At 39.0% G+C, this 21,767-nt stretch overlaps 1 protein-coding gene across 2 annotated transcripts in view; it reads right to left on the bottom strand.

The window, feature by feature from the left end:
• The window catches only part of LOC102292427 (contactin-associated protein-like 4), a 116,414-nt gene that overhangs the window by 65,229 nt on the left and 29,418 nt on the right, over positions 1–21,767 (bottom strand). For both annotated transcript variants that reach the window (XM_005918044.3, XM_042219044.1), the window contains exon 2: positions 14,811–14,921. In XM_005918044.3, coding sequence (XP_005918106.1) covers positions 14,811–14,921 — 111 coding nt within the window. The remainder of the gene's footprint in view (positions 1–14,810; positions 14,922–21,767) is intronic.

Genomic DNA, 21,767 nt, shown 5'->3' with positions numbered 1-21,767 from the left:
GTGTGTGTGTGTGTGTGTGTGTGTGTGTGTGTGTGTGTGTGTGTACATCTGTGTCTGTGTATATACATCTGTGTTTGTGTGTCAGTGTGTGAGAACATGACAGATTAAAGAATAGCTTGACCTTTAAGTCATGTTTAGTTGTTCCAGACGCACAAATGCATTGTAAAAAATACTGTCAGCAGTTTAAAACTAATTTCTGTGCAGTGGCTGAACACACGGTTTCTAGGTTGTTCTTAACTTATTTTACTCAAACAGATAACTTGTTATTTTCAGTGCAGAAAATGTCATTTAAATGGGTTAAGGACCTCAGACTGCTGCTCCTTTATTACAGAGAATGTTTCTTAATAGCCATTTAAACTCAATACATGTTGGAATTTCATCACAAGTCTCTTTGGTCTTTATAAATCAAAAGAAGAGTAAAAACAAAGCCTTTTTTCAGAGTTACAAACTTTCACTTTCAGACTTTAAAGTTTTTCATTTGTGTCTCTCGTTTGTCCTTGGGTGAGTTGTTTTGCAGATATCCTTACCTTCACACTTACTTTCTAACCGTACACACACACACACACACACACACATATGCAAGTAAACCATAAATCACGACTCCCCATTTCTAATAATGCACGATAACAGATGGAGTCCAATGTGGTACTTTATTGTCATACACACAGTATAACTGTACCGGATATTAAATCTGAATAGATATAGAATGTTATGTTATAAAAAACCCATTAAATGTAATTACAATTAGGTTACTTTATTGTCTTCCGTAGGAGGAAATTGTGATTGTGTCGTCTTGAACTGAAAAACTTGCTGCTTCAAACGAAACCAAAAATTAAAAAAACAAAAACAAAGAAACACTTTAATGAACGCAAACCTGCAGGAGCTATGTTAGAAGCTTATATTAACCTTTGCAAATGTGAATGTAACACTAATTGTTACTTCTCATACCTTTACACATAGAAAATGACAACTAATGCAGCTGTTGTCATTGCTCCACCCTGACTTAATAAGAAAGGCATTAAGATTTGGGCAATAAACAATTCACAAAAAGCATTATGCAAATAACATCGTTTCAAATAATACTTGCAATTTAGTGCACCAGCTAAAAGGCCAGCATCCAAATCTACTTAAATAATTTAAGCTGATTACCTAATAATAACATTAGCAGGCTACTCAACAACCACCCTTAAATTTATATAAGTCATTATGCATGTAAACAAAATATAATGATAACATTTTTTTAAACTATGCCATGATTTCCAAATGAAGGTGTTTATCTTTAAATATTGTGATATTTATTTTGCTTGTTTAAATTGCCTGTCTAATCTGTCTAATGATGCTACTATTACCGTAGTTATTATCATTATTATTACAAGATTTTGTGACTGTGACGTCTCCACGAAGGAGGTCTAGGGGTGTGAGTGTGGGGACCGGTAACAAATGGGAACGGAACGGAATGAAAAGGAAACCAGACAAAGGTGTTCAGCACATAATATGGCTTTATTACAAATAATCTTAACCTAAAGAGCTGGCAAAGCCGTTTTACCAACAATGCCAAAAAAGCAAAGGAAGCAGTCGCAGCAACGAAGGAAAAAAACTACCAAACAAATAAAGGAGGCACTTCCCACTTAACTCCTCACCACGGGGAGACACTTCCGGGGCCCACAGGCCCGTCTACTCACTCAACATAAAACCATGGGCAGGACAAATATGCAGTGGGACCTTTCCAACACCTAGAAAGACAGTGTAGAGCCACAAGGGAAAATCCCCCCACACACAGTTCATCCCCAGCCCATATTATCTCCGAGAGGTGATTGCTGGCTGGGTCCAGGTGCCAAACGAGGGTAATGAACAGCAGGTGTGTCGTGGAGAGAGGGCAGAGTGAAAGAGGGACAGAGGGGTGGGAGGAGCAAGAGAGGCGGAGACAGAGAGAGAACACCACACCCACACAAAGCCAATATCAAGAGGAGGCCCTGCTAGGGCTGTAACAGTGACGTTATCACTAAAGTTAATGCAGTTCATCTTGAGAGGCATGTGCATGTCTTAACAAAATCCAGCGGTAACCCATGCAGAGGTTGAGATATTTTGTCTGAATCAAATCAATCAAATCCAACAGGCTTATCATCCATTGCACTACTCTTTGTGTAGCACTGTCTTTAAATGCCTTCTCGGCAGCTGCACACGCAATAGGGGGTACAATCCAAGCTTGAAAATGTCTTGCGTCTTTTTTAACCTCACTGCTACGATATTTTGCCCTTTACAAACAACCGCACATTGCTGTGAAGTCTCTATTATCATTTCTCAGAAAAAGCATCGCCAATAAGAGGATGCAGTTCTATACACTGAAGAGTTGCCAGACCATTTGTATCCTGTCCCCAAATATTGCAGTGCTAAGAAGCTGTGGTGTGAGCTATTGATTAGTTTTTAAGTTTGCCTGCAAGACTGCATCCGTTGCTATATAAAATATCATCAATAAAGGGTTGTGGTGCCAAGCATTGATTAGTTTTACAGCAGCTGTGCAGGTTCCTTTTCCGTATTAGGCATCACCAATAAAGAACGGTGTGGTAGCATATTGATTAGATGTTTTCTAGATCAATAGGTTGAAAAAGGAAAAGCAAACCAAACAAAAGGCAGAGCTTTGAAAAAGTTATTTTATTCAAACATTATATACATTTAGTTTTGTTCTTCATTTGGCTAGCAGCACTGTGTCTCTCTCCAAAACACTGTCACTATAAGTGGTGGTGGTGTAAGCTATTGATTGGAAATACACCAGTTTATCGTAATTAAATGTATCTGTGTTTTCTGATGCAGTGACAACAGTTAGGAGAGAAAGAAGAAGCCAGAATCTGTGTTTGTGTGCGAGTGTGCAAAAGTGCTGTGTCAGGCCAAAGAGATGCCTCAGAGCTCAAACACCAGATGGTCAATTCTGAAAGTGGAGAGTGCTGACCCGAGCCCCACTGAGCACACACGCGCACGCACTTTTCATCACTTCAGAGGTCTTTGTCATGATGCACATTTATTTCCTATGGAATTATTGTAACACTAATCACAGTTACCATGAACAGTATCTCACTTTAAATCTAATTGTTTCATTATTTATTTTTTTGATTCTGTGGACCAAATTTCTGCAGCCAAGCAGAAAAGATCCGCACAATGTGAGCAGGTAAACAGGTGTCCCACATGATGAGACGCTTTAAATGTACACAACCAATAATACTATAAAGAAAATCGAGGAGGAAATTCTGCACATTTGATGGTGTAGAGGTAGTAATCACAGTTGGATGCCATGTGTAACTCGAAACACCAGAAAGCTTTTCTCTGTCATGGACCCTGAGTTATTTTGCCCGAGTTTTGAGTTCTTATATTAATACTTGGACTTTGTTTTGTTTTTTTTGCTGTTTTGACTTCTTTTTGAGTTTTGTTTTGTTTTTATGTAGCTGGTATTCCCTGGCTAGTTTCCTCATGATTACATTCTCTGTTTAGTCTTTAAATTGTAGTTTTTGTCATTAAATTTCTGTTTATGGTCAGATTTATAGTTTATATTTAATTCCTTGAGTTTCCCTGTTTCTTGTTAAATTTGCATCTCTGTGTCAGATGTTGTCCTGTTAAGTTACTTCCTGTTTTACTGGTACACAGTAGCTGTTATTTTCTGTGTCTTTTTCCTTTTTTTTTTTTTTTTTTTTTGTCATCCTTGATTAGTTTCAGTGGAGTCTAATTATCCTTCTGCGTCCCATCTTCCTGATTACCTATTTTGTATTTAAGCCCTCAGTTTGCATCTATTCTTTGCTGTGTTGCATTGTGTAGTCTGCGCATTTGTTTCTCATTTGTTCCTGTAGTGCATTCCTTGGACTCCTCTGGCTTCTAGTGACCCTTGTAATCTTTGTGTACTTTTTTTTGTTTCCCTTAGAATTTAATCATCCTTGATAAATATCTTTATTTGTATTCTGAACTCTGACCTTCTGCATTTGGGTGCACATTTACACCCACTTACACTTGCGTACAAAGGCAGCTGGCAGAAATCAATTAGAGAAACTGTCTTGTCCAAATAACATAAAGACCTGGATGAACTCCTTCTAAAATCAGACAAAACAGAGATTATTGTAATTGACCCTAAATATTTTTGGAAACATGTTTAACCATAGTTACTCATTACTTTGCATTACTTGAGCTCAAGAGACAGACAACTTCTTTATTTTGAAGATGATTGTGCGATTAAAAAGTTTGATTCTATTGACTGATGATAATTATGTGTAATTATGCATTTGGTACTTCAAATTGTCACGTTACTGTACTGAGCTAAACTGTTCCGTGTACAAGCTGTTTCCATCGAACTGCTAGGCAGAGTCAGTGAGTTGGGATTTACAGTCTGGGCTGCCCAAATTCCCATAGTACCAGCAACAAGATGGTCATAAGCCATCTTGACAGTCTACAAAGGATAGTTAGCTTGGGTGTGCAGACTTTCATGGCCCAACAGTTTGACTGAATTGTCAAGAATTTTCCCAGAACTGAGACAGAATTTGCATTCATCAGTCAACTGAAGCCTTTCTTCCAGCATGCAGGCATTGCTAAGCTTTTCCAGGACACTGAGCAGTGTCATTTCTAAATAAATGTGCTTTATAGACTCACCATACTTCCATATCTCCACAAGACATGTCACATGTGATTCAAGCCCATGCCATTTTCAAAAGTAAATTAAAAATATACTAAATGTAAGAAAATAAATGAATACATGATAAATGAATAGTCAAGGGGAGAAACCTACAAGTGTACAACTGTAGACATGTGGCAGTTGTAAACATTAGTACCACCATTCATCATTTTGGTTTTAATATGTTCAAAAAGAACCAAATGTGTGTGGCACCAGGCCCAGCAGAAATCTAAAAGAACTAGTATTGTGGCTGCTGGAAGCTGATCTTAAAAGAGCTAAAGGCCAAAGCTAATAAGCACTTGACTCAGACATGTCCAGTGACAGCAGAACTGTGAGGGGCAGACACTCCTGACCTTTACTCGTGTTGATAATGCTGTGGAGGCAAAGAGAAAGAGATCAGAGACAAAACTGAGACAAAGAGACGCTGCAAAGATTTACTATGTCCTGTCAGATAAAACAACCCTGTCTCCATAAAAGATGGAGCACTGTAAACTGTACAAACAGAATACAAACCATTGGTAAAACTAGCATAACAACACCAGGATATGTTTTTTAAATATGTACTTATTTTCAACTTGATTCAAACCAACAGAGATTCAAAGCACTGAAATGTTCTTCACTTCTATCTATGTAGACATGAATTATAAATCAGTTCAAACACCTAAAGAAACAATGATACAAAGATACAGTTTGACATAAAGTGTAAAACCAGCTGTAGCACAACAGTTGCTGTCCTAGAAAATCAACACATTGAATTGAATTTTACATTTTTCCGTTTTGCACATTTATACACTTCACAAGTACTTGTTAGGAATACTCATTTAATCAAATGGATACCAGAGAACTTGCACTTTGCACTTCCCCGCAAAACAACAGCCCTGCCACAAGTTGATGGTCAGAAGATGCTATAATTGTAGACCTAAATCAGAAGACAAGAGTCTCAGTCATATGGGATTTTTATTTTTTGCTTACATTGTTCTTTTCTAACTTTTTGGTTAAGTTTAGGTGAAAAAAAAAAAACACAGTTTACTACCCATTCAAACTGAAAAATCTTTCTTTTTATTATTATTTTATTATGTTTTAATAGACAAAAGGTACAGCTATTAAGTGATGTGTCTGTGGCTGTCCTGCTTAATTGCCACATGCTTTGGTCTTCAAGGTGTACACTGAGGTGTTTCCAGGCTGTCCTGGGTGCATATAGAGATTGAAAATGTGATGTCATTCAGGGGTAAAACCGCAAAGGATTCTGGGAACTCGTGGCAAGAGGTACTAGCACACGCAGGCTTTCAATTGAAATCAGTTACACAGCGATAAAAAGAAACACAAAAAAATAGCAAGAAGCTGTTGTATTATTAACTGCAATAGCCGGTCGCATGACAGCCACGGGAAGCTGACGGGTAAAGAGATCGGTTGTTATCGGATTACGTCATTGAAGAGAAATTGTTTGAGCCATGTTTCCGAAGTAACAGAGGCGACGGATGGCCTGGATTGCAGCCATTCAAAGACCAAATATAACGTCCCAGAACACTCCAGCTCACAGGTTAGTCTGCTCCAAGCATTTACACAAAGGTCAGTGTTTTGTAGTAGTTAATACGTCATTTTTCATAACATAACTGGTGATATAGGTTACAAGCAAGTCTGGCGCTGAACAGAAATTGTTGCGCTATGCTCCTTTGTTTATTGTGCATAAATAGTGAATTGTCCTGACACAATATTGCGTTTCGCTTCTGTTATTACCATGGTACATTGACAAAAACATATACTTTTATTCACAGGGTAAAACAGGTTTTTTTTTGTATCACCAATTGCTCAGTACGATTACAGCATACAATATTATTGTCACTGCTACATTTCTGTAATGCGTACCAGAAATTATTTCCACTACTAATTAATTACCGTTGAGCTTAAAGGTCCTATTAATAAACTGTTAACGAATGTGTATTTATGAAGATGATTTGTGAGACTGGTAAACTTATGATATGTACGATGGTCTTTCGTTCTACATGGTGCATTTCAAGGTCCAACACTGCCTTAGGAAGAAGACAATGAATGTTACCCAAGCCTACATTGGAACCTAGGGGTTCATATATTGTCATCCATCGCCAGTTTCCGCTCATCCACAGAATGAAAGACTTGCATGAAAGGCAGATGATTAAATTGTGCAGCTGTCAAAAGTCATTTACTTGTTACGAACAACACCAGCTGAATATTTTTGCCCCCATTTCAGACGGTGAGAGACTCCTATTGAATAGAGTGCATTATAGCAGTGAAAAGAAATACAAACCACCACCCACTGCAAACTCGATTATAGAATTATCAGCTTTTGGACAATGTCAAAAAAGCCAAATATACAGGCTCCATTTATAGGTAGAATTTATGGCACTGTTGTAAGGGATTGTATTATACTGCACAGGCAATTCCAATTAAATGCTTGGTGAATTAACTCATCTTTTGTGCTTTCTGTTAGCGTAATGTATACTGACTAAAAACTTTCTGGGTTATGCTACCAGTTAATTGGGGTTCATTAAAAGCAGCTGAACTAACTGACCATTATCTTTATTCTCCCTAATTGGCTGCAAATTAAATTGAAAATTGGTTTCCAGAAAACTTTATCCTAATTTTCCCCAGAAAGTTCCGGAATAATCATACATAATATAAGTCGTACTTTGGGGGTTTTTTTGGAAAATTTTTCTCCACAAAGACTTAATACAAGTAATGTGAGACAGGTTTGTCCTCTCACTTAATCCCTGATACCAACGGGATCCAGTTAACCTGTAAGGACTGACACCTGAAACCAACTCAATTTGTCCCGTTACTAGAGCATTAAGGAGTGTATGTAATAGGTGAAGAGAAAAGCTGCTCAGGCTGCACAGTTGCCCTTCTGCTTTACTGCTGAAGGGAGACCAAGCTTGACATGAAGCCACTGCGGACAGAAGCACAGCTATAAGAAGCAGATAGATGGATAAGCAAAGAAAGGACCACTGAATCATTAATAATGCATCGAAATTCCACCTGACAGGTACAGAAGACAGACAGGAACATACAGAGATAGACATGAGCAAAATGAAAAGTCAAAAGTTGAAAGGAGAGACAGGCAGAGGAAGAGGCAAGCTGTTACCTTAAGAGACAGGCAGCACAGTGAACAAACAACACTACAGACAGACAGGGAGCTGAATGGGAAAGACAGGCCTGGAATGAAGGTTAATCATTTACATGAGAATAGCAAGCCTGGATGGTAATTTCAGCAGCCTGATGACATGTCAGACGAACAGAAGGGCTAATGGGCTCGATGTAGCAGCAGCAGGCTGGGAAACATTGGATATCTCCTGCAGGGAAACTCCAGCCTATTTCCCCTCAAGCTTCAAGTGTAATACTGGAACTTTGAACAATGAACACACACACACTCACACACAGAGACAGGCGTAAATCAGTACTTGATTAGTTGGCAATTCGTAAACACAACAGGTTTCCAATTAAAGTTAAATTCGCATTTTAAATCAAATTCACTGAGAAAGTGATTACAGTGGCACAATAAGTCTTAACGTCTATTCCAGCATAATTGCAGCAGCTTTACTGATAATTGTCAGCGCTGCCCGAGAAAAGAACACGAACACTGCTATTAACATTTGGCAAGAAGATGTGGCTGACGAAATTAGTTTTTACTGATGAAAATGTGGCTGCAGACGGAGTGAAACTAATGACTACACCAGAAAACAGACTGCAAAGAAAAGGAGACAACTTCTAAGAAGCTCATTTAAAACACGGAAAGCAGATGGATGGGAAAGGGGGGGAAAAAAAATTCTACAAGGATTAAAAAAGAGGCTTGTGTGAGAAATGAGCGATAAACTGTAAGAACAGGAAATCAAAATGAAGGAAGATCTAAACAGAGAGGTGGGGAGTGATTCATCCCACAGGTTTTGGTAAGACAGACATTTATCTTCAACGAGCCTCTTGCCAGAGCTTTTCAGGCTTTTCTGCACCCAGATGTAAAAATACAGTGACTGCAAAAAATATTGAGTGTGCCACCTTTCAAAAGAATCTGCCATCTATATAAAAACAAGAATGTGTATATCGCTCTGAAGCGATACACAACATATAAACACATTTATCACTGCTTAGCTGAGCTTTTTGTGTGATAAAACTATGTGGCAAACAATAACATCGTCATTTCAGATGTGGTTTTTATTTGTTCAGCAAGTCTGCCAAGCACACTTCACGTCTCAACCGAGTCCCACAAAGTGGCAAAAATGGCTGGCTGAATCCAGTAACGCATATGCTCGTCCTGCATTTGCACATTGATTTCATCACGAACTCAAACCTGCGCAGAGAGCGAGCATGTGTTCAATAAAAAGACCTTGATCAAAAAAAAGAGAGCGAGCATGTGCAAGAAGCCAAGAGTGCTTGAACATTTTTTCAGTTGTTTTTTTTAATGAGCAGAGACAGAAATTTTAAATGTACCTATGTGTTCCCGTGTATTTCATATATCATATATTTCTGCCCGTTTGAACACAAAGGCCTGACATTGTTTGAAAATGGAAAGTTCGTGTAATAAGTTATACATTAGATCTTTATTCTCTGAAGAAACAGAAAAATGTAACAGTGCACTGAAATAGTTTCATAAACCACTGGCCACAAATAACTCTACACAGTACATTTTGGATATATGCTCAAGACTATCACCACCAGCAACAATGTCTCCAAGCTGTTTATGGCTAGGTTTTAAAGTTAAGCATTAGCAACCACTGTTGTCATTGCTGGAGTCAAGCAAGCCAAGCAAATCAATGATGTAGTCAAGCAGTAGAGCACCTGCTCTATACCTGCTGAGCTACAGCCATCTCTAATAACAAAAAGTCTTTGAAGTTAAAGCCCAAATTTAATAATACATGCATTTATATGTAAAAGGTATTTCAGGGCTTTGATAATCTCTGTTCATTTAGTGAGTAAATGAACTGAAAGGGAAGCTGCTCCTCTGAGAACAGCTACAGCAGCCAGAGTTTTTGCAGCATCAGCAGCCGCAGAAGCAGCAGTAGGAGTTGAAAATGAGACTGAGGCGTTCATTAATTCATCGATTTCCTCAGCAAACAGCCGGGATCGTGTGGGCTTTGCACCGTTAATACAGCTGGGAAGGAAATGTGACACACACGGCTCTCCTGATCTGCCACTACAACTTGATTTGAAAAATGCAGTAGTAGAATGACAGCTGAACCTGATTTATGAAGCCATCAGCAGCACAGTGGCCATTCATTACCCTCCTACTCCTAATGTCTGCGTTTTTGCAACTTGACGTGATTTTTACTGATTATTTTTTACAGTTATGATCCACGAGTATCGTGTATGACCTGACGTTCATGGCACTGAATTTCTCATTAATTATCATTTTTAATTAATCAAGAATCTGGCCGCTTGAGGGAGCAATACTGATAAATTATTAGCATGTAGAGTGGCTTTTCCTTGGCTAAATTCTAAGCTGTGCTCAAAACAAGTTGTTAAGTTAGTCTGTCTGCATTTTGGCACTGAACGAGTAGAACACACTCATGTCCTGAAAGTACTTTAGCTTTGAATTCAAAAGTGAAGTTTTAAACATTAAAGAGTTAGTGTAAATATTAAATATATGTCTATTATAGATTAAAATTGATGACGTGGAGTTATTGGCATAATTACCAAGGCTGTGACCCTGGAGAAGGCGCCACATTGAATGAAAAAGGACAAATATGTAGAGTTCTTATTTGGTTAGGTTTGTGCAAAAACAACTACTTGGTTACATTAAGGCACAGATCATATCAACTCTAATGTGTTTTACAGCATCATGGGCCACAGGTTCTAACTATGAATGATGCAGTGAATGACAGTGGGATTATGGTGGATTCTTCCCACACACAGAAATGTGGGTGCTTCTCTCTATTGGCTCATTACAGCTGCTGCTTCATCACTTGTCAAGCCAACAAACCATGTCCTTAACACTTCTTCAGAGATGCCCTTCATAAAAAGCAGGATGTTGCAAACAGCACCCTTACTGCTGTTAAATTGCAGTGCAATTTAACAAGTTGAAATAAAAGGCGGTAGGGAAGCTGATGTAGTCTATAAAATCAAATATGTGGTTCGTTGTCGGTAGTCATTCAAGTTTTTATTTTGTGTTTTGGATTTCTTTTTTGTTGGGATAGGTTAATTGAACAATCTAAATTGCCCATAGGTGTGAATGCGGGAGTGAATGTGAGTGCAACTGGTTGTCTGTCTCTGTGTGTTGGCCCTGCGACAGACTGGTGACCTGTCCAGGGTGTACCCCGCCTCTCGCCCTATGACAGCTGGGATAGGCTCCAGCGCCCCCCGCGACCCTGAAAAGGATAAGCGGAAGCGAATGGATGGATGGATTTTTTTTGTGAGTCTGTTGTAAAATCTGATATACAAAATTCTTTTTTTCTTTTATTTAGTTAGTGGTAGTTTTCACATTGAAACAGCAGTGGTATAATGGTGGCATAATCAAAGATGAATGGAATAGGAAACAGATCATCCTCCCAACAGTGTCCTGTTTGCAGTCACAGGATCACAAGTTCTGGAAGTGAAAGTCAATGTCTTTGTACTGCAGAGTGTTTCAGGATGTTAAAATCAGAGGGGGATACATTTTTATCCCCACCGGGCTTAAAAAAAATCCTTTAGAAGAAGCAGGGACGTGTAGACCCGGTCAAATTACACCCTAATTTCATCCCAGAATAAACTCACAAATAGCTCCGGCCACAAAAACTGAAAAAAAGTCCTTTGATTGCTGTTTACCTCCTGCAGTCTTTTTTCACAAATCAGTCAAAAGTCAGTGACATCACTTCCACTACCACCAATAAGAACAACATAGTGGGGGGGAAAAGGCCTTTTTCAGAACATGCCAATAGCAGGAAAAGCACAGGCAGTTCATTAACCAAAATTATGCTCTATGTAAGGATGCCAGTAAGTCGTAGCAGTGTGACAGTGTGCCAAAAAGCACAATAGCAGACTTGGGAAACTGTAGCAAGTAAATGGTATCCATTACTAATTTAAGTTTGGTCTTTTTATGGTAATGGTAAACTGATATACTTAATCACATTGAGGAAAATAAAAAATATAAGGCGGTAGATCTTTTTTTCCATTCTAGATTGTCTTTCATCTTGAGAGTCACTGTTTCTAGTTCCTATTTTACTTTTTCTGCCTGTGATCTTGAACACTGCAGTGTATACCCTGGACATTTCGCCAATCCGACGCAGGGCTAATACAGAGAGAGACCATTCACACTCACATTCACACCTATCGCCAGTTTAGATCCAACAGTTACTGAGTGGATGTCTTTGGACTGAGGGGACCTGGACAGAACCCACACAAAGACGGGGAGAACATGCAAACTCAGAACACAGAAAGGAGTGGTGGTGGTGGTGTCAAACTTAGGACCTTCTTGCTGTGAGGCAACAGTGCTAACCGTACTAATTTTTATTAGGAATTTTATTTTGAAAGTAATTCACACCTGTGATATCCTAATTGCTTCTATCCTTCCTTTATTTCTCAGTCAGCCCTACATCATCTTGTCTCCCTCCCCCTGTCTCTGTCAGCCTTGCTGTCCACCTGCTCACCCATCCTTGGTTGCCTTTATGTTTCTTCTTTTGAGTTGTATTACCATTTGGATTTGATTTTAAACCCATTAAGTTTTTCACTTTGTTCTCCAGTAAATTTTATTAACACTATCTCCAGCTGATTTTCCAAACTGTCGGGGTGTCTGCATTTATTACCTCATTTTAACTTCTTGTCACCTTTGCTCTATGACTTGCCAAAATCTCTACACTTTTCAAACCATCATTTATGCAATACAATGAAAAGAGAACTTGATTTGTCATTAACCTAAAGTTAAGCAACATTTCAGAGCAAAGTTGTTGACTTGTAAGACAGGAAAACAAATTGGCAACAACTTCAGCTGTAGCACAATTTTTCCATGCTCGGATTCTTTGTTTCCCAGGTGGTGGAAATCATTCAGATCCAGATTAAACCCATCTCACCCTCCCAGCTGATTTAGAGCTTTGATGTCAGGATAAAACACTGAAGCCTGCTCCCTGCAGAACGCTCCACAACAAACCACAATCTTCATTTTGTCAAAGCTTCACATCAGCATCCAACACAAGATTCCCTGCTGGGTTTTCATGCTGGACAAACAAACACCACACAGCTATCCTTCTAGTATCAGCATCCAATACAAATGGCATCAACAGAGAATAAAGACAAAGCAACTGGTGCATATTCTTCTGTTTTGTCTCGTCTTATAAATTATTCTGATCCTCTGTCTACCTCTAAACTAGTCACCAGTGGGCTGTCTGTTTGTCTGAGTAAATCAAGTAAGGAAAAAAATCCTGTTTGGTGTTTTGTGCTTTGAGGCCAGAGCTTCACAAAAGTATTTCTTCAGCTGATCTCCACAGCTGCAGAGCAATGCCTCTGTTTTAAAATGCTATTCCCCACTCAAGAAGCATCATACCAACAAACAGATCCACAAGATCATTTGCATCATTGCATTTACATTTAAGAAATGTTATGTTTTTAAAGCACATTTAACTCTCTGTCTCTCAAGCAAGTTTCTACTACTGTGTGTAAATAAAAAATATTGTTGTACACACTATATTTAAACGTGCTTGAATAAAATAAATAATAAGGATTAGAAAAACCTGGCCAGTATTCATCTGTAGTGAGATTATCAGTAAGTTATCAGTAGGGCTGGGTATCATTTCTACAACTGATTCAATCCTGCTTCACAAGGTCCTGATTTGATTCAATTCAATTTAATTTTAACTCAGAAATATTATAATTATGATCATTTGTCTTTGTATATGTAGTGTCAAAATAAGCCTTCACACCTTGTATATTAAAAATATTTAATTCAAACGTATTCAGATGAATATTTCTCTGCAATTACATACTCAGTGTAAACTTGGTATAAAAACAAAGCTGACACTTGTGAGACTTCATCAGAGGTGCAAGCGTCACAGCAGACGCCTTTGTGTCAATGTGACTGAGGATAAAACACTAAAAAATATGAAGGAGATTTTCCTGGCCAGGAAATTTGCTTTCTTGTTGGAGGTCATCAAAAAAACAACAAACAAAAACAGCACCCAACAACACTGTACAAACATTTGACTGGTGCACAATAAGCAAGCAAATAATGCAGAATAGGGATTTTTGATGGGAAACTGTTCTTGAAGTACACAGAGAGAGCTGTGCAGGAAGTGGGATTTTATTGTGTTGGAAGCAAAATAGCCAAAGTAACAGGAAATTCATGACAATGTTTTTCAAACGTGAAGCATAGTTTTGATCTTATGCTGCTGGTTCAGTGAATTTTGGTCGGAGAGTAACGAAACCTGCAGTTTTAGAATCTGTGAGATGTCGGCTTTCAGTATCTGCCGGCATGTAGGTGTTATCGTGTGAATCTGTTTACCTGCTCTTTAATCCTTTGCTGTTTTAACTGTTTGGTTGTTGTGGTCGAAATGAGCCCCAACAAATTCAGCATCCTGGATGAACAGGACTCCACTCACCATCGCACCATTCCAGGAAATTCAACTGAGCCAGGCTCCCAAAAGAAACCTGCATCTCCACTGGCCGGTCCCACAACCTTACAAAGAAACCAAACTTCTTGAGCTTCTCCATGGCCTCCTGCACTGCCTTGCACTACACAGCCAGGCTGTTCCACAGCCGATCCTGCCTTTCTCAGTTCAGGTATATTAACTATAGTGGGGGTGATTTAAACAGACATGTAGAGGTTGAAAAGAACAACTTCAGTGTATTTACTTTATTTATTAATAGACTCGATTAGCTTTTCTCAAAATGTAAATGAGCCCTTTCATCATTTTTCATGCATCTCCTGATTACATAGAAGATTTAACAGATTTAATCTCTAATCTGACCACTCTCCCCCAACACAAAATCTTGAATAATCGGGCCCCATCATATCTTCAAGACAGCAAAGAAAAACATCATGGTTCATTTACCATTTATCTATACATAAGGAAACGTTTTTGACAAAGCATGTGAAATACAAGAATTAGGTCATGAAACACAATTATTTTGAACCTCCAGCACTTTAAACAAATCCACAGCCAAAGTCCTACTCATTAAACACAACAGGTACCTGTGAATGACCCACTCCCCAACAACAGTAAAACCTCACCGTCTCTTCTGTTGAGTTTGGCAAAGCCTGGCGCATGGCTGGTGGACAGCTGTGAAGAGCTCCTGAAGGATGATGGAGGCAGGCTGGAGACCAGTGGTCTGTCACACACCTCTGTCACCGATAAAAAAAAGAGCAGAAAAAACATGCAAGGTTAGAACTTCATACAAAATATTGTGAAAAATTTGTTGTTCAAAATAGTCAAAAAGATTCATAAGAGGTTGTATGTTTGTGCTTTCAATATCTTCTGCACTGCAGACGAAATGGAAATGAAGGAAACTATGAAGAGGTGTGCATCATGACCGATATGTGACCCATCACGTATCTTTAAATCGTATTTCTAAATCATGTAGCAAATGAATGATTACTCTCAGTTCACTGCACTTTTGTTGGCATATGCGTTGTTAGTCCTAGATGAAATAAATATTAACTTAACATTAATGTTTGTATTCCTTTACATTTACATGCGTTTCCTCAAAATAATCTAATACTGTGTAGCTGTTGTAATCATCTTTGTAACACATGAGGAAAATCCACTGATTGGGTAATGCAAACAGGTCTGATTCTGGACCAACTGTAAAACGTGGAGTATCATCGGCTTTTCTAAATACACTGATGGGTGATGAAATGCTTCTCCCACTAAAAATGTTAGGTCCAGATGAACAGAATCAACTGTTTGGGACTGACACTACTGTTATGCTCTTCTTTTCAGCCTCTTGGGAGTTTTTCTGGTTTCCTATGGTTTAAATTTGCCCTGAGAGAATCTCGCATTAACTACTGATTATTTTTCTGATTTAACTTCTGATAATTGGACATCAGAATGGATTTTGACCAGTCTCTCAGAAACTCTAAATCCTTTGGGTTTCTTGGCTGCTGCTTGGCAACTTGAAGCTCCAGATCACTCTGCAGATTTTCTATAGGATTGTGAGCTAGAGAGGTGCTAGGCCACTTCATGAGCTTAATGTGCGTCTTCTTTAGCCACTCCTTCATTGACTTGGATGTATTTTTTTTTTTTTTTTTTGGATCATGATTATGCTGGAAGTCCTATTAAAGACACATCTTAAGTGATCTGGCTGCGGGAAGATTTTACAATGCAAGTTGTCCCCTCAATGCAGTGAAGTCATTCTGTACGCTTGGAAACATTATGCTTTCTGTTTTCTGGTGTGCTTGCATGTAAGAATAGCAATTTTTAGGTCACACTCAGCATTTCTCTTCCTCCAAGTACAGCGGGTTGAGTTCATGCTAAAGGGCTCAATTTTGGTTTCATCAGAGCACATCACTTTCTTACAAGACTTTACTGAGTCATTTAGACGTTCATCTGTAGGAGTCAGAATTCAGAGTCGGTTGCAGGAGATCAAATATTTATTTATGCAAGTCAATGTATAGCTTTTTGCTGGATTTTTGGTTGATATTCTGTCCCTCTCGGTTAAAATTAAACTACCATAAATACTGCTGACTCTTCATTTTTCTGTAAGAGAGCAAACTCACAAACAGGGGATAAACTAATAATCATTTCCCCCATTGAATTATAAACTAACATACTATACAATAAAAAACAATGTGTGTAATGAATGTTTGTTTTGAGATTGCCTTTAGTCTGAACAGTGCATCATGCTGCCCAGACATGAGCTCCACAAATTGTGTAACTATTCGCTAAAGCAAACTTTTTTTAATTTGTCTCATTAAGATACCACAGAGTGCTTGGAGGTGTTATCAGCTGTAAGTTTAATGTCAGAACATGCCTGTCACATTCATCTCCAGTCTCTCACTGAACCAATCAAAATCTTAAAAGAGATTGGATTACAGTCTCTAAGCTCATCTTCGGAGTCGAAGACGCGTCTGAGTGATTCATATAACAGAGATAAACAACAGAAACCATGCTGAGGATATCACAGTATCAGATGCAATTGGAAATGGATCAGCCTACATCTCTTAGCATGTGTAAAAACCACTGAATTGTTATAAACAGCAGGAGAGGAGCTTCAAATGATCGCCTTTTCAGGATCAAAGACATGCTGTGTTGCTCTCAACTTGATCGCTGTGCATTTTGATTTATCCGGTATGGCTGAGGGGCTTTTAATGCCTTCAGACAACACTTGGAGAAGCAAACAGTCCTTAAAATTGAAAAGCTAACATCTAATGAGTGTTTCATACGACAGCTATTCATCAATCCTATCGACTCTGAGTATAACAACATGAGTGGCAGAGTGGAGTCTAATCATTGAGAAGCAGGTTTAATGTTCCCTGGGTTGAAACAGGTCTTTCAGCTGTAATGGCCTCATATTAGATGAATGAACAGTCTAATAATGTCCAGTTGGATGAGTAAATGGTGTAATTCTGCCTCGATAGATAAATGAATGTTGCAATCATGTCGCCTTGTGGAGATGAATGGCATCCTGAGTGACTCATTACAGGCTGGATACTGATGTGGATGAATCGGTGTTGTCAAAAGAAACCTTGGTTTACAGATGATGTCCTGCAATCAAAACATCACATCACTAATGATGAAGAAGATCATTTGATTGTTTGCTTGTTTATGTATATATTATTTCATCTCATTATTTGTAGATAATGATTTTTTTACAGACTTAATTCTGACAGTTAATTGAAGCTGAGGTGAGCAGAAAAAAACAAAACAAACAAAAAAAAAGCCAGAATTTGGAAAACAGACAGCTTTCCATCTCCTACAGCTCTCCTTCTGTTCTCAGTCTCTCCCACCAGACAAGTAGGAGGCTTTGTGCTAAAATTAAGCTAGTCCCAATGTTGGTTTCACCCTGAATTTAAACCCTGCTGGCCCAAGTAAAATCTACTTAACTCTTTGCAACACCCGATACTTTCTTAGTCTTTATGCTGGTTATCTCATCTGGTCTGGAGAAAACAGTGGAAACCAGTGTGTCTAAAGCCTGAAAACAGCCCAGAGCCTACCCCAGATTAAAGGCAGTAAAACTGAATATATGGAGTAACAATTTACTAACCAAGAAATCAACACACAATACAAATTAAATTTTAGTTTTACGAGATTGTCGTTGGTCTGCACGGCGTAATCGTATCTCACAGATATACACACAGATTCAGCCCCATAAATATTCATCGTTTTCCTCTCAAGCTGCAAACATAAGCTAAAGCCAAACTAACACCTCCTCCCTCTAAATCCTCTCTGTTAATGGATGTTGTTCTCCACCACTGAGACAAGAGCCAATTACTATGATTCACGCAGCAGTCCAATCTGGGCCCACAACTCTGACAACAAGGCTTTAGTTTCGATTACTCTGTCAACATCAGTGCACTTCATCTCAACAACACAAGGTCTTCATCCGCCCTCCCAATGTTCACCAAGGCCCAGTGCTTTTACTTGTTGATGAGAAATACCACACCATTTAAATGAGTGAGTGACACAGATTTCATAATATCCATATTCAACAGACTCTATATGGACAAAAAAAATGGGTAAAGTATGCATTTACAAATATTCGTGAAAGAATGGGCTATTTGAAAGAGCTCACCGAGTTCAAGTATGGTACTGTGATAGGATCCCATAGTTACAACTACTCAATCTGTAAAATTTCTTCCCCCCTAGATATTCCATGATTAAGCGTACGAGACATTATTGCAAACTGGTGTGTTTAGGAACCACCACTAAACAGCAGAAAGTTGTGCTGTCTGCCGACTCAATAACTGAAGAGGTGCAAGCCTGTTCTGGCATTAACATCAAAACAACAAGTGTCCATACAATATATGTCAGGGTCCTGGGTCTCCTGACCCAGCATGTTTAGTTCTTTGTGATTTTTGTATTATTGTACTTGTGTGAGTTATTCTATGGTTTCTAGTTTCGATCCCTTGCCCTTCATGTTTCTCTGTGTCCCCTCTGTTCTGTGTAAGTCTGTGTCTGCATGTTTGAGTTTCCCTCTGTGTCTTTTGGTTCTTAGAGTCCTCTGCCTTATGGTTTATGTCTCTGTGTTTCTTAGTTGCTGTCTCCACCATGTCAAGTTTGCGTCTCTGTGTGATACTTCCTGTTTTACTTTGATGGGCCGTGTCTTATGTGAATGCATCCTGCTGTGCTTGTCTCGTCAGTCCTGATTTCTCCCAGCTGTGCCCTCTTGTGTCTCATTCCCCTCGTTACTTCCCAGTGTATCTAAACCCTATGTTTCTCTGAGTCAGTGTCGCGTCGTCCCTCTTGCTGTGTGGATCTCCCTGTGAGTTTTAGTTTGTTGTTTCCCAGTTTAGTTTACCTTGTATGCCCATTTTTCTGTGACCAGCAAATAAAGCTGTGGTTTTGAGTTCATCCCTTGAGTCTGTGAGTCCTGCACTTTGAGTCCTCATCTCCTGCCTGCCACACGGCGTTTCATGACAATATATTTCACTTTGTAGGTAGCAATGTCAATTTAATAAACCAGTTAATTTTTATCATAGTTTTCATCAGCGGCCTTTTCTAAAGAAAACAAGTTGATAATTGAATGAAAACTAAAAAAGAAGGACAAAGACTATGACAAAATGTATTGAGATTTTTGTCACGAATAAAAAGGAAAATGAAATTTATTCTGCAAGTTTAAATCAGAACTAGTTAAGTTATGTAGAAAGGTGGGACGAGTTTGGAAAGTAGCCAATTACAAGTAATTTCCTTGTGCAGTAAGGTTAGACACACAAATCTGATCTGCTGCAGACAAACAGGGTGGGACTCCGGGGAGTACAGCTAACTCCCATGCTCCCTGTTTCTCAGGAAAATGTGACGGAAGGGAAATGTGTTTCATTTGATGTGAATGAAAATAAGATACCCCAAAAGTTGATTCTGTTCATCTGAATGTAGCGATTTCAGTGGGAGAAACGTTTCATCACTCATCCAAGTGACTTCTTCAGTCTCAGCTGACTGCAGGTTTCCCCAGTCTTATAAATAGTTCATTTGCATAATGACTGAAACCAGCCCACTGAATTGACAATAGGGCTTTGGAGCGTGATGTCACGGGGGTGGGCGTGGAAAGGATTTTGGCCCGATCCGCCATTTTGGGGGTCTAAGTAAGGAGCGAAAGCATAGCCATGGTTCGTACTTGCTGTGTGGTCGGCTGCAATGTTCGATCTTACGACCGGCACGGGAATAAGTTTCGATTGTCTTTTTATGCTTTCCCAACCTGGAAGCAACATGAAGGAGCTCATGTATCGGATATTACCAAACGAAGGCGTCTAGCCTGGATAGCAGCCGTGAGACGAGCTGATATCAAGTTCTGTTACGTCTCCAGATATCAGCTGGTGTGCTCAAGACATTTTCATTCCGGTAAGTTCTAAATATGTTCACATCACACTTTATAGCTGAATAATATTATCGTTGGTGGTCTCGGAAGTTATAGAAATTGCGATCAAACATAGAATGGAGTGACTTGATTGGTTGATGTAAAGACAATAAATGAAATGAGACAGGAAGGACACAAATTGGCGTTAATAATTTACCCGATTATCAATGTGTTAACTTGCATGTACTTTACAATTATGGGCATATAATATGATAACGATATTTTAGCAGTTAAATGATAAATGTGTAACATTAATTATGGTGGGGGGTGGAAAATGGCTATTTCACTCGGTGCACTCCAGCTGACTTACTTTGACGACGTACTCAGAGTTTGGCGGCTTGAAAATAGCCAAATCTTGCACCCAGCCATTTGTAAATTGGATGTGCGCCTCCAGTGACTTGTAATTACGAAACTGGTTCGCTGTGTAAGCGCTTACTCCACAAACAAGATACGTGAAGATATCGGGGTAGGACAGTGGCGGTAAGTCGTCTGGGTCTTTACTCCACTGCCGTATTTCAAATGGGTCCAGATTTGCGATGCACTCTATTTTTTTTCAAGTACTGCTGCTTCGCCTCTGGACGCAATCGGTCTCTATACCGTCCGTTTTCTTTTGAGCTGCTTTTAAGCATGTTTCTTGTCGTCGTCGTTCCAACACAGTGTGTTTGTTTTGATTCGTAGACCCCGAAAATGGAGCTGCGCTCCCACAATGCATTGCGGCGTGACGTCAACTCCAAAGCCCTATGGGCTGGGAGGTCAGTTCCTTAATCTTAATTATGCAAAGTCTCATGACCATTGATCAAAACCCACTGGTCATTGGCCATGAGTACCAGTCACAGAGAGTTGGGGGATGGCTCACAGCATTGTAAGATGGTGAAAGATGTACCCTTAGGCCTCCTCCTCAATTCAGAGATGGTCTTTCCCTTTTCATGTGTTCATAAGATTGGGAAAACCTGGACTCAGCTGAGACTGAAGAAGTCACTTGGATGAGTGATGAAACATTTCTCCCACAAAACGCTACGTCCAGATGAACAGAATCAACTTTTGGAGATTTACTTACCTGGATGATTGAGAATGCATCAAGACGAAAATAAGATACCTTGTAAACCGTGTTGAACGGATAAAAACGTTGTTTAAAAAAAACCTTCTAAACTTCTACACTTCATATATTAGTCAACTGAATCAATTTAGTTGACTAAAACTAGAATAAAAGCCTATGACTCAAACTAAATCAATATTTGCCGTCAAAATGAACACTGGCAGGTAGATTTGTAGATGACATATTGTAGAAAAATTTTAAAAAGGCACATGTCTTAACTTATTGAATGGCTGTTTTGAAAGTAAGAGGTTCTTTTTCTTTTCATAATGATCCATTACAATAAGTGGACCAAATTAATAACAAAATATAAGACTTCGGTGCTTGAAACATAATATGGCTGATAGTACTTTTAACAACACTCAATTATCTGGGGGTAGCTTTTAAAATTAATGTGTCATTTAACCTTGACTGCTCCTGTAGCCGGTGTCTGAGTGAACTGTTTTTCTCAGTGAAATTTTGGTTTGAGAAAAACTTCACAAACAAGCTCTTTTGCCAAATTAGCAGGGATCTGCTTTCATTGTAGAAACGAGTCTAAGTATGTCTGAAGCCAGTTGGCCTGACATTTTCTGAATGTTTTCTGCT

Source organism: Haplochromis burtoni, unplaced genomic scaffold (genome assembly GCF_018398535.1).
Source record: "Haplochromis burtoni strain Fernald_Lab_line unplaced genomic scaffold, NCSU_Asbu1 Contig_27, whole genome shotgun sequence".
In the NCBI taxonomy this organism is placed as follows: Eukaryota; Metazoa; Chordata; class Actinopteri; order Cichliformes; family Cichlidae; genus Haplochromis; species Haplochromis burtoni.
Note: the sequence above shows the minus strand (reverse complement) of the source record. Positions and strands in the feature narration are given on the sequence as shown.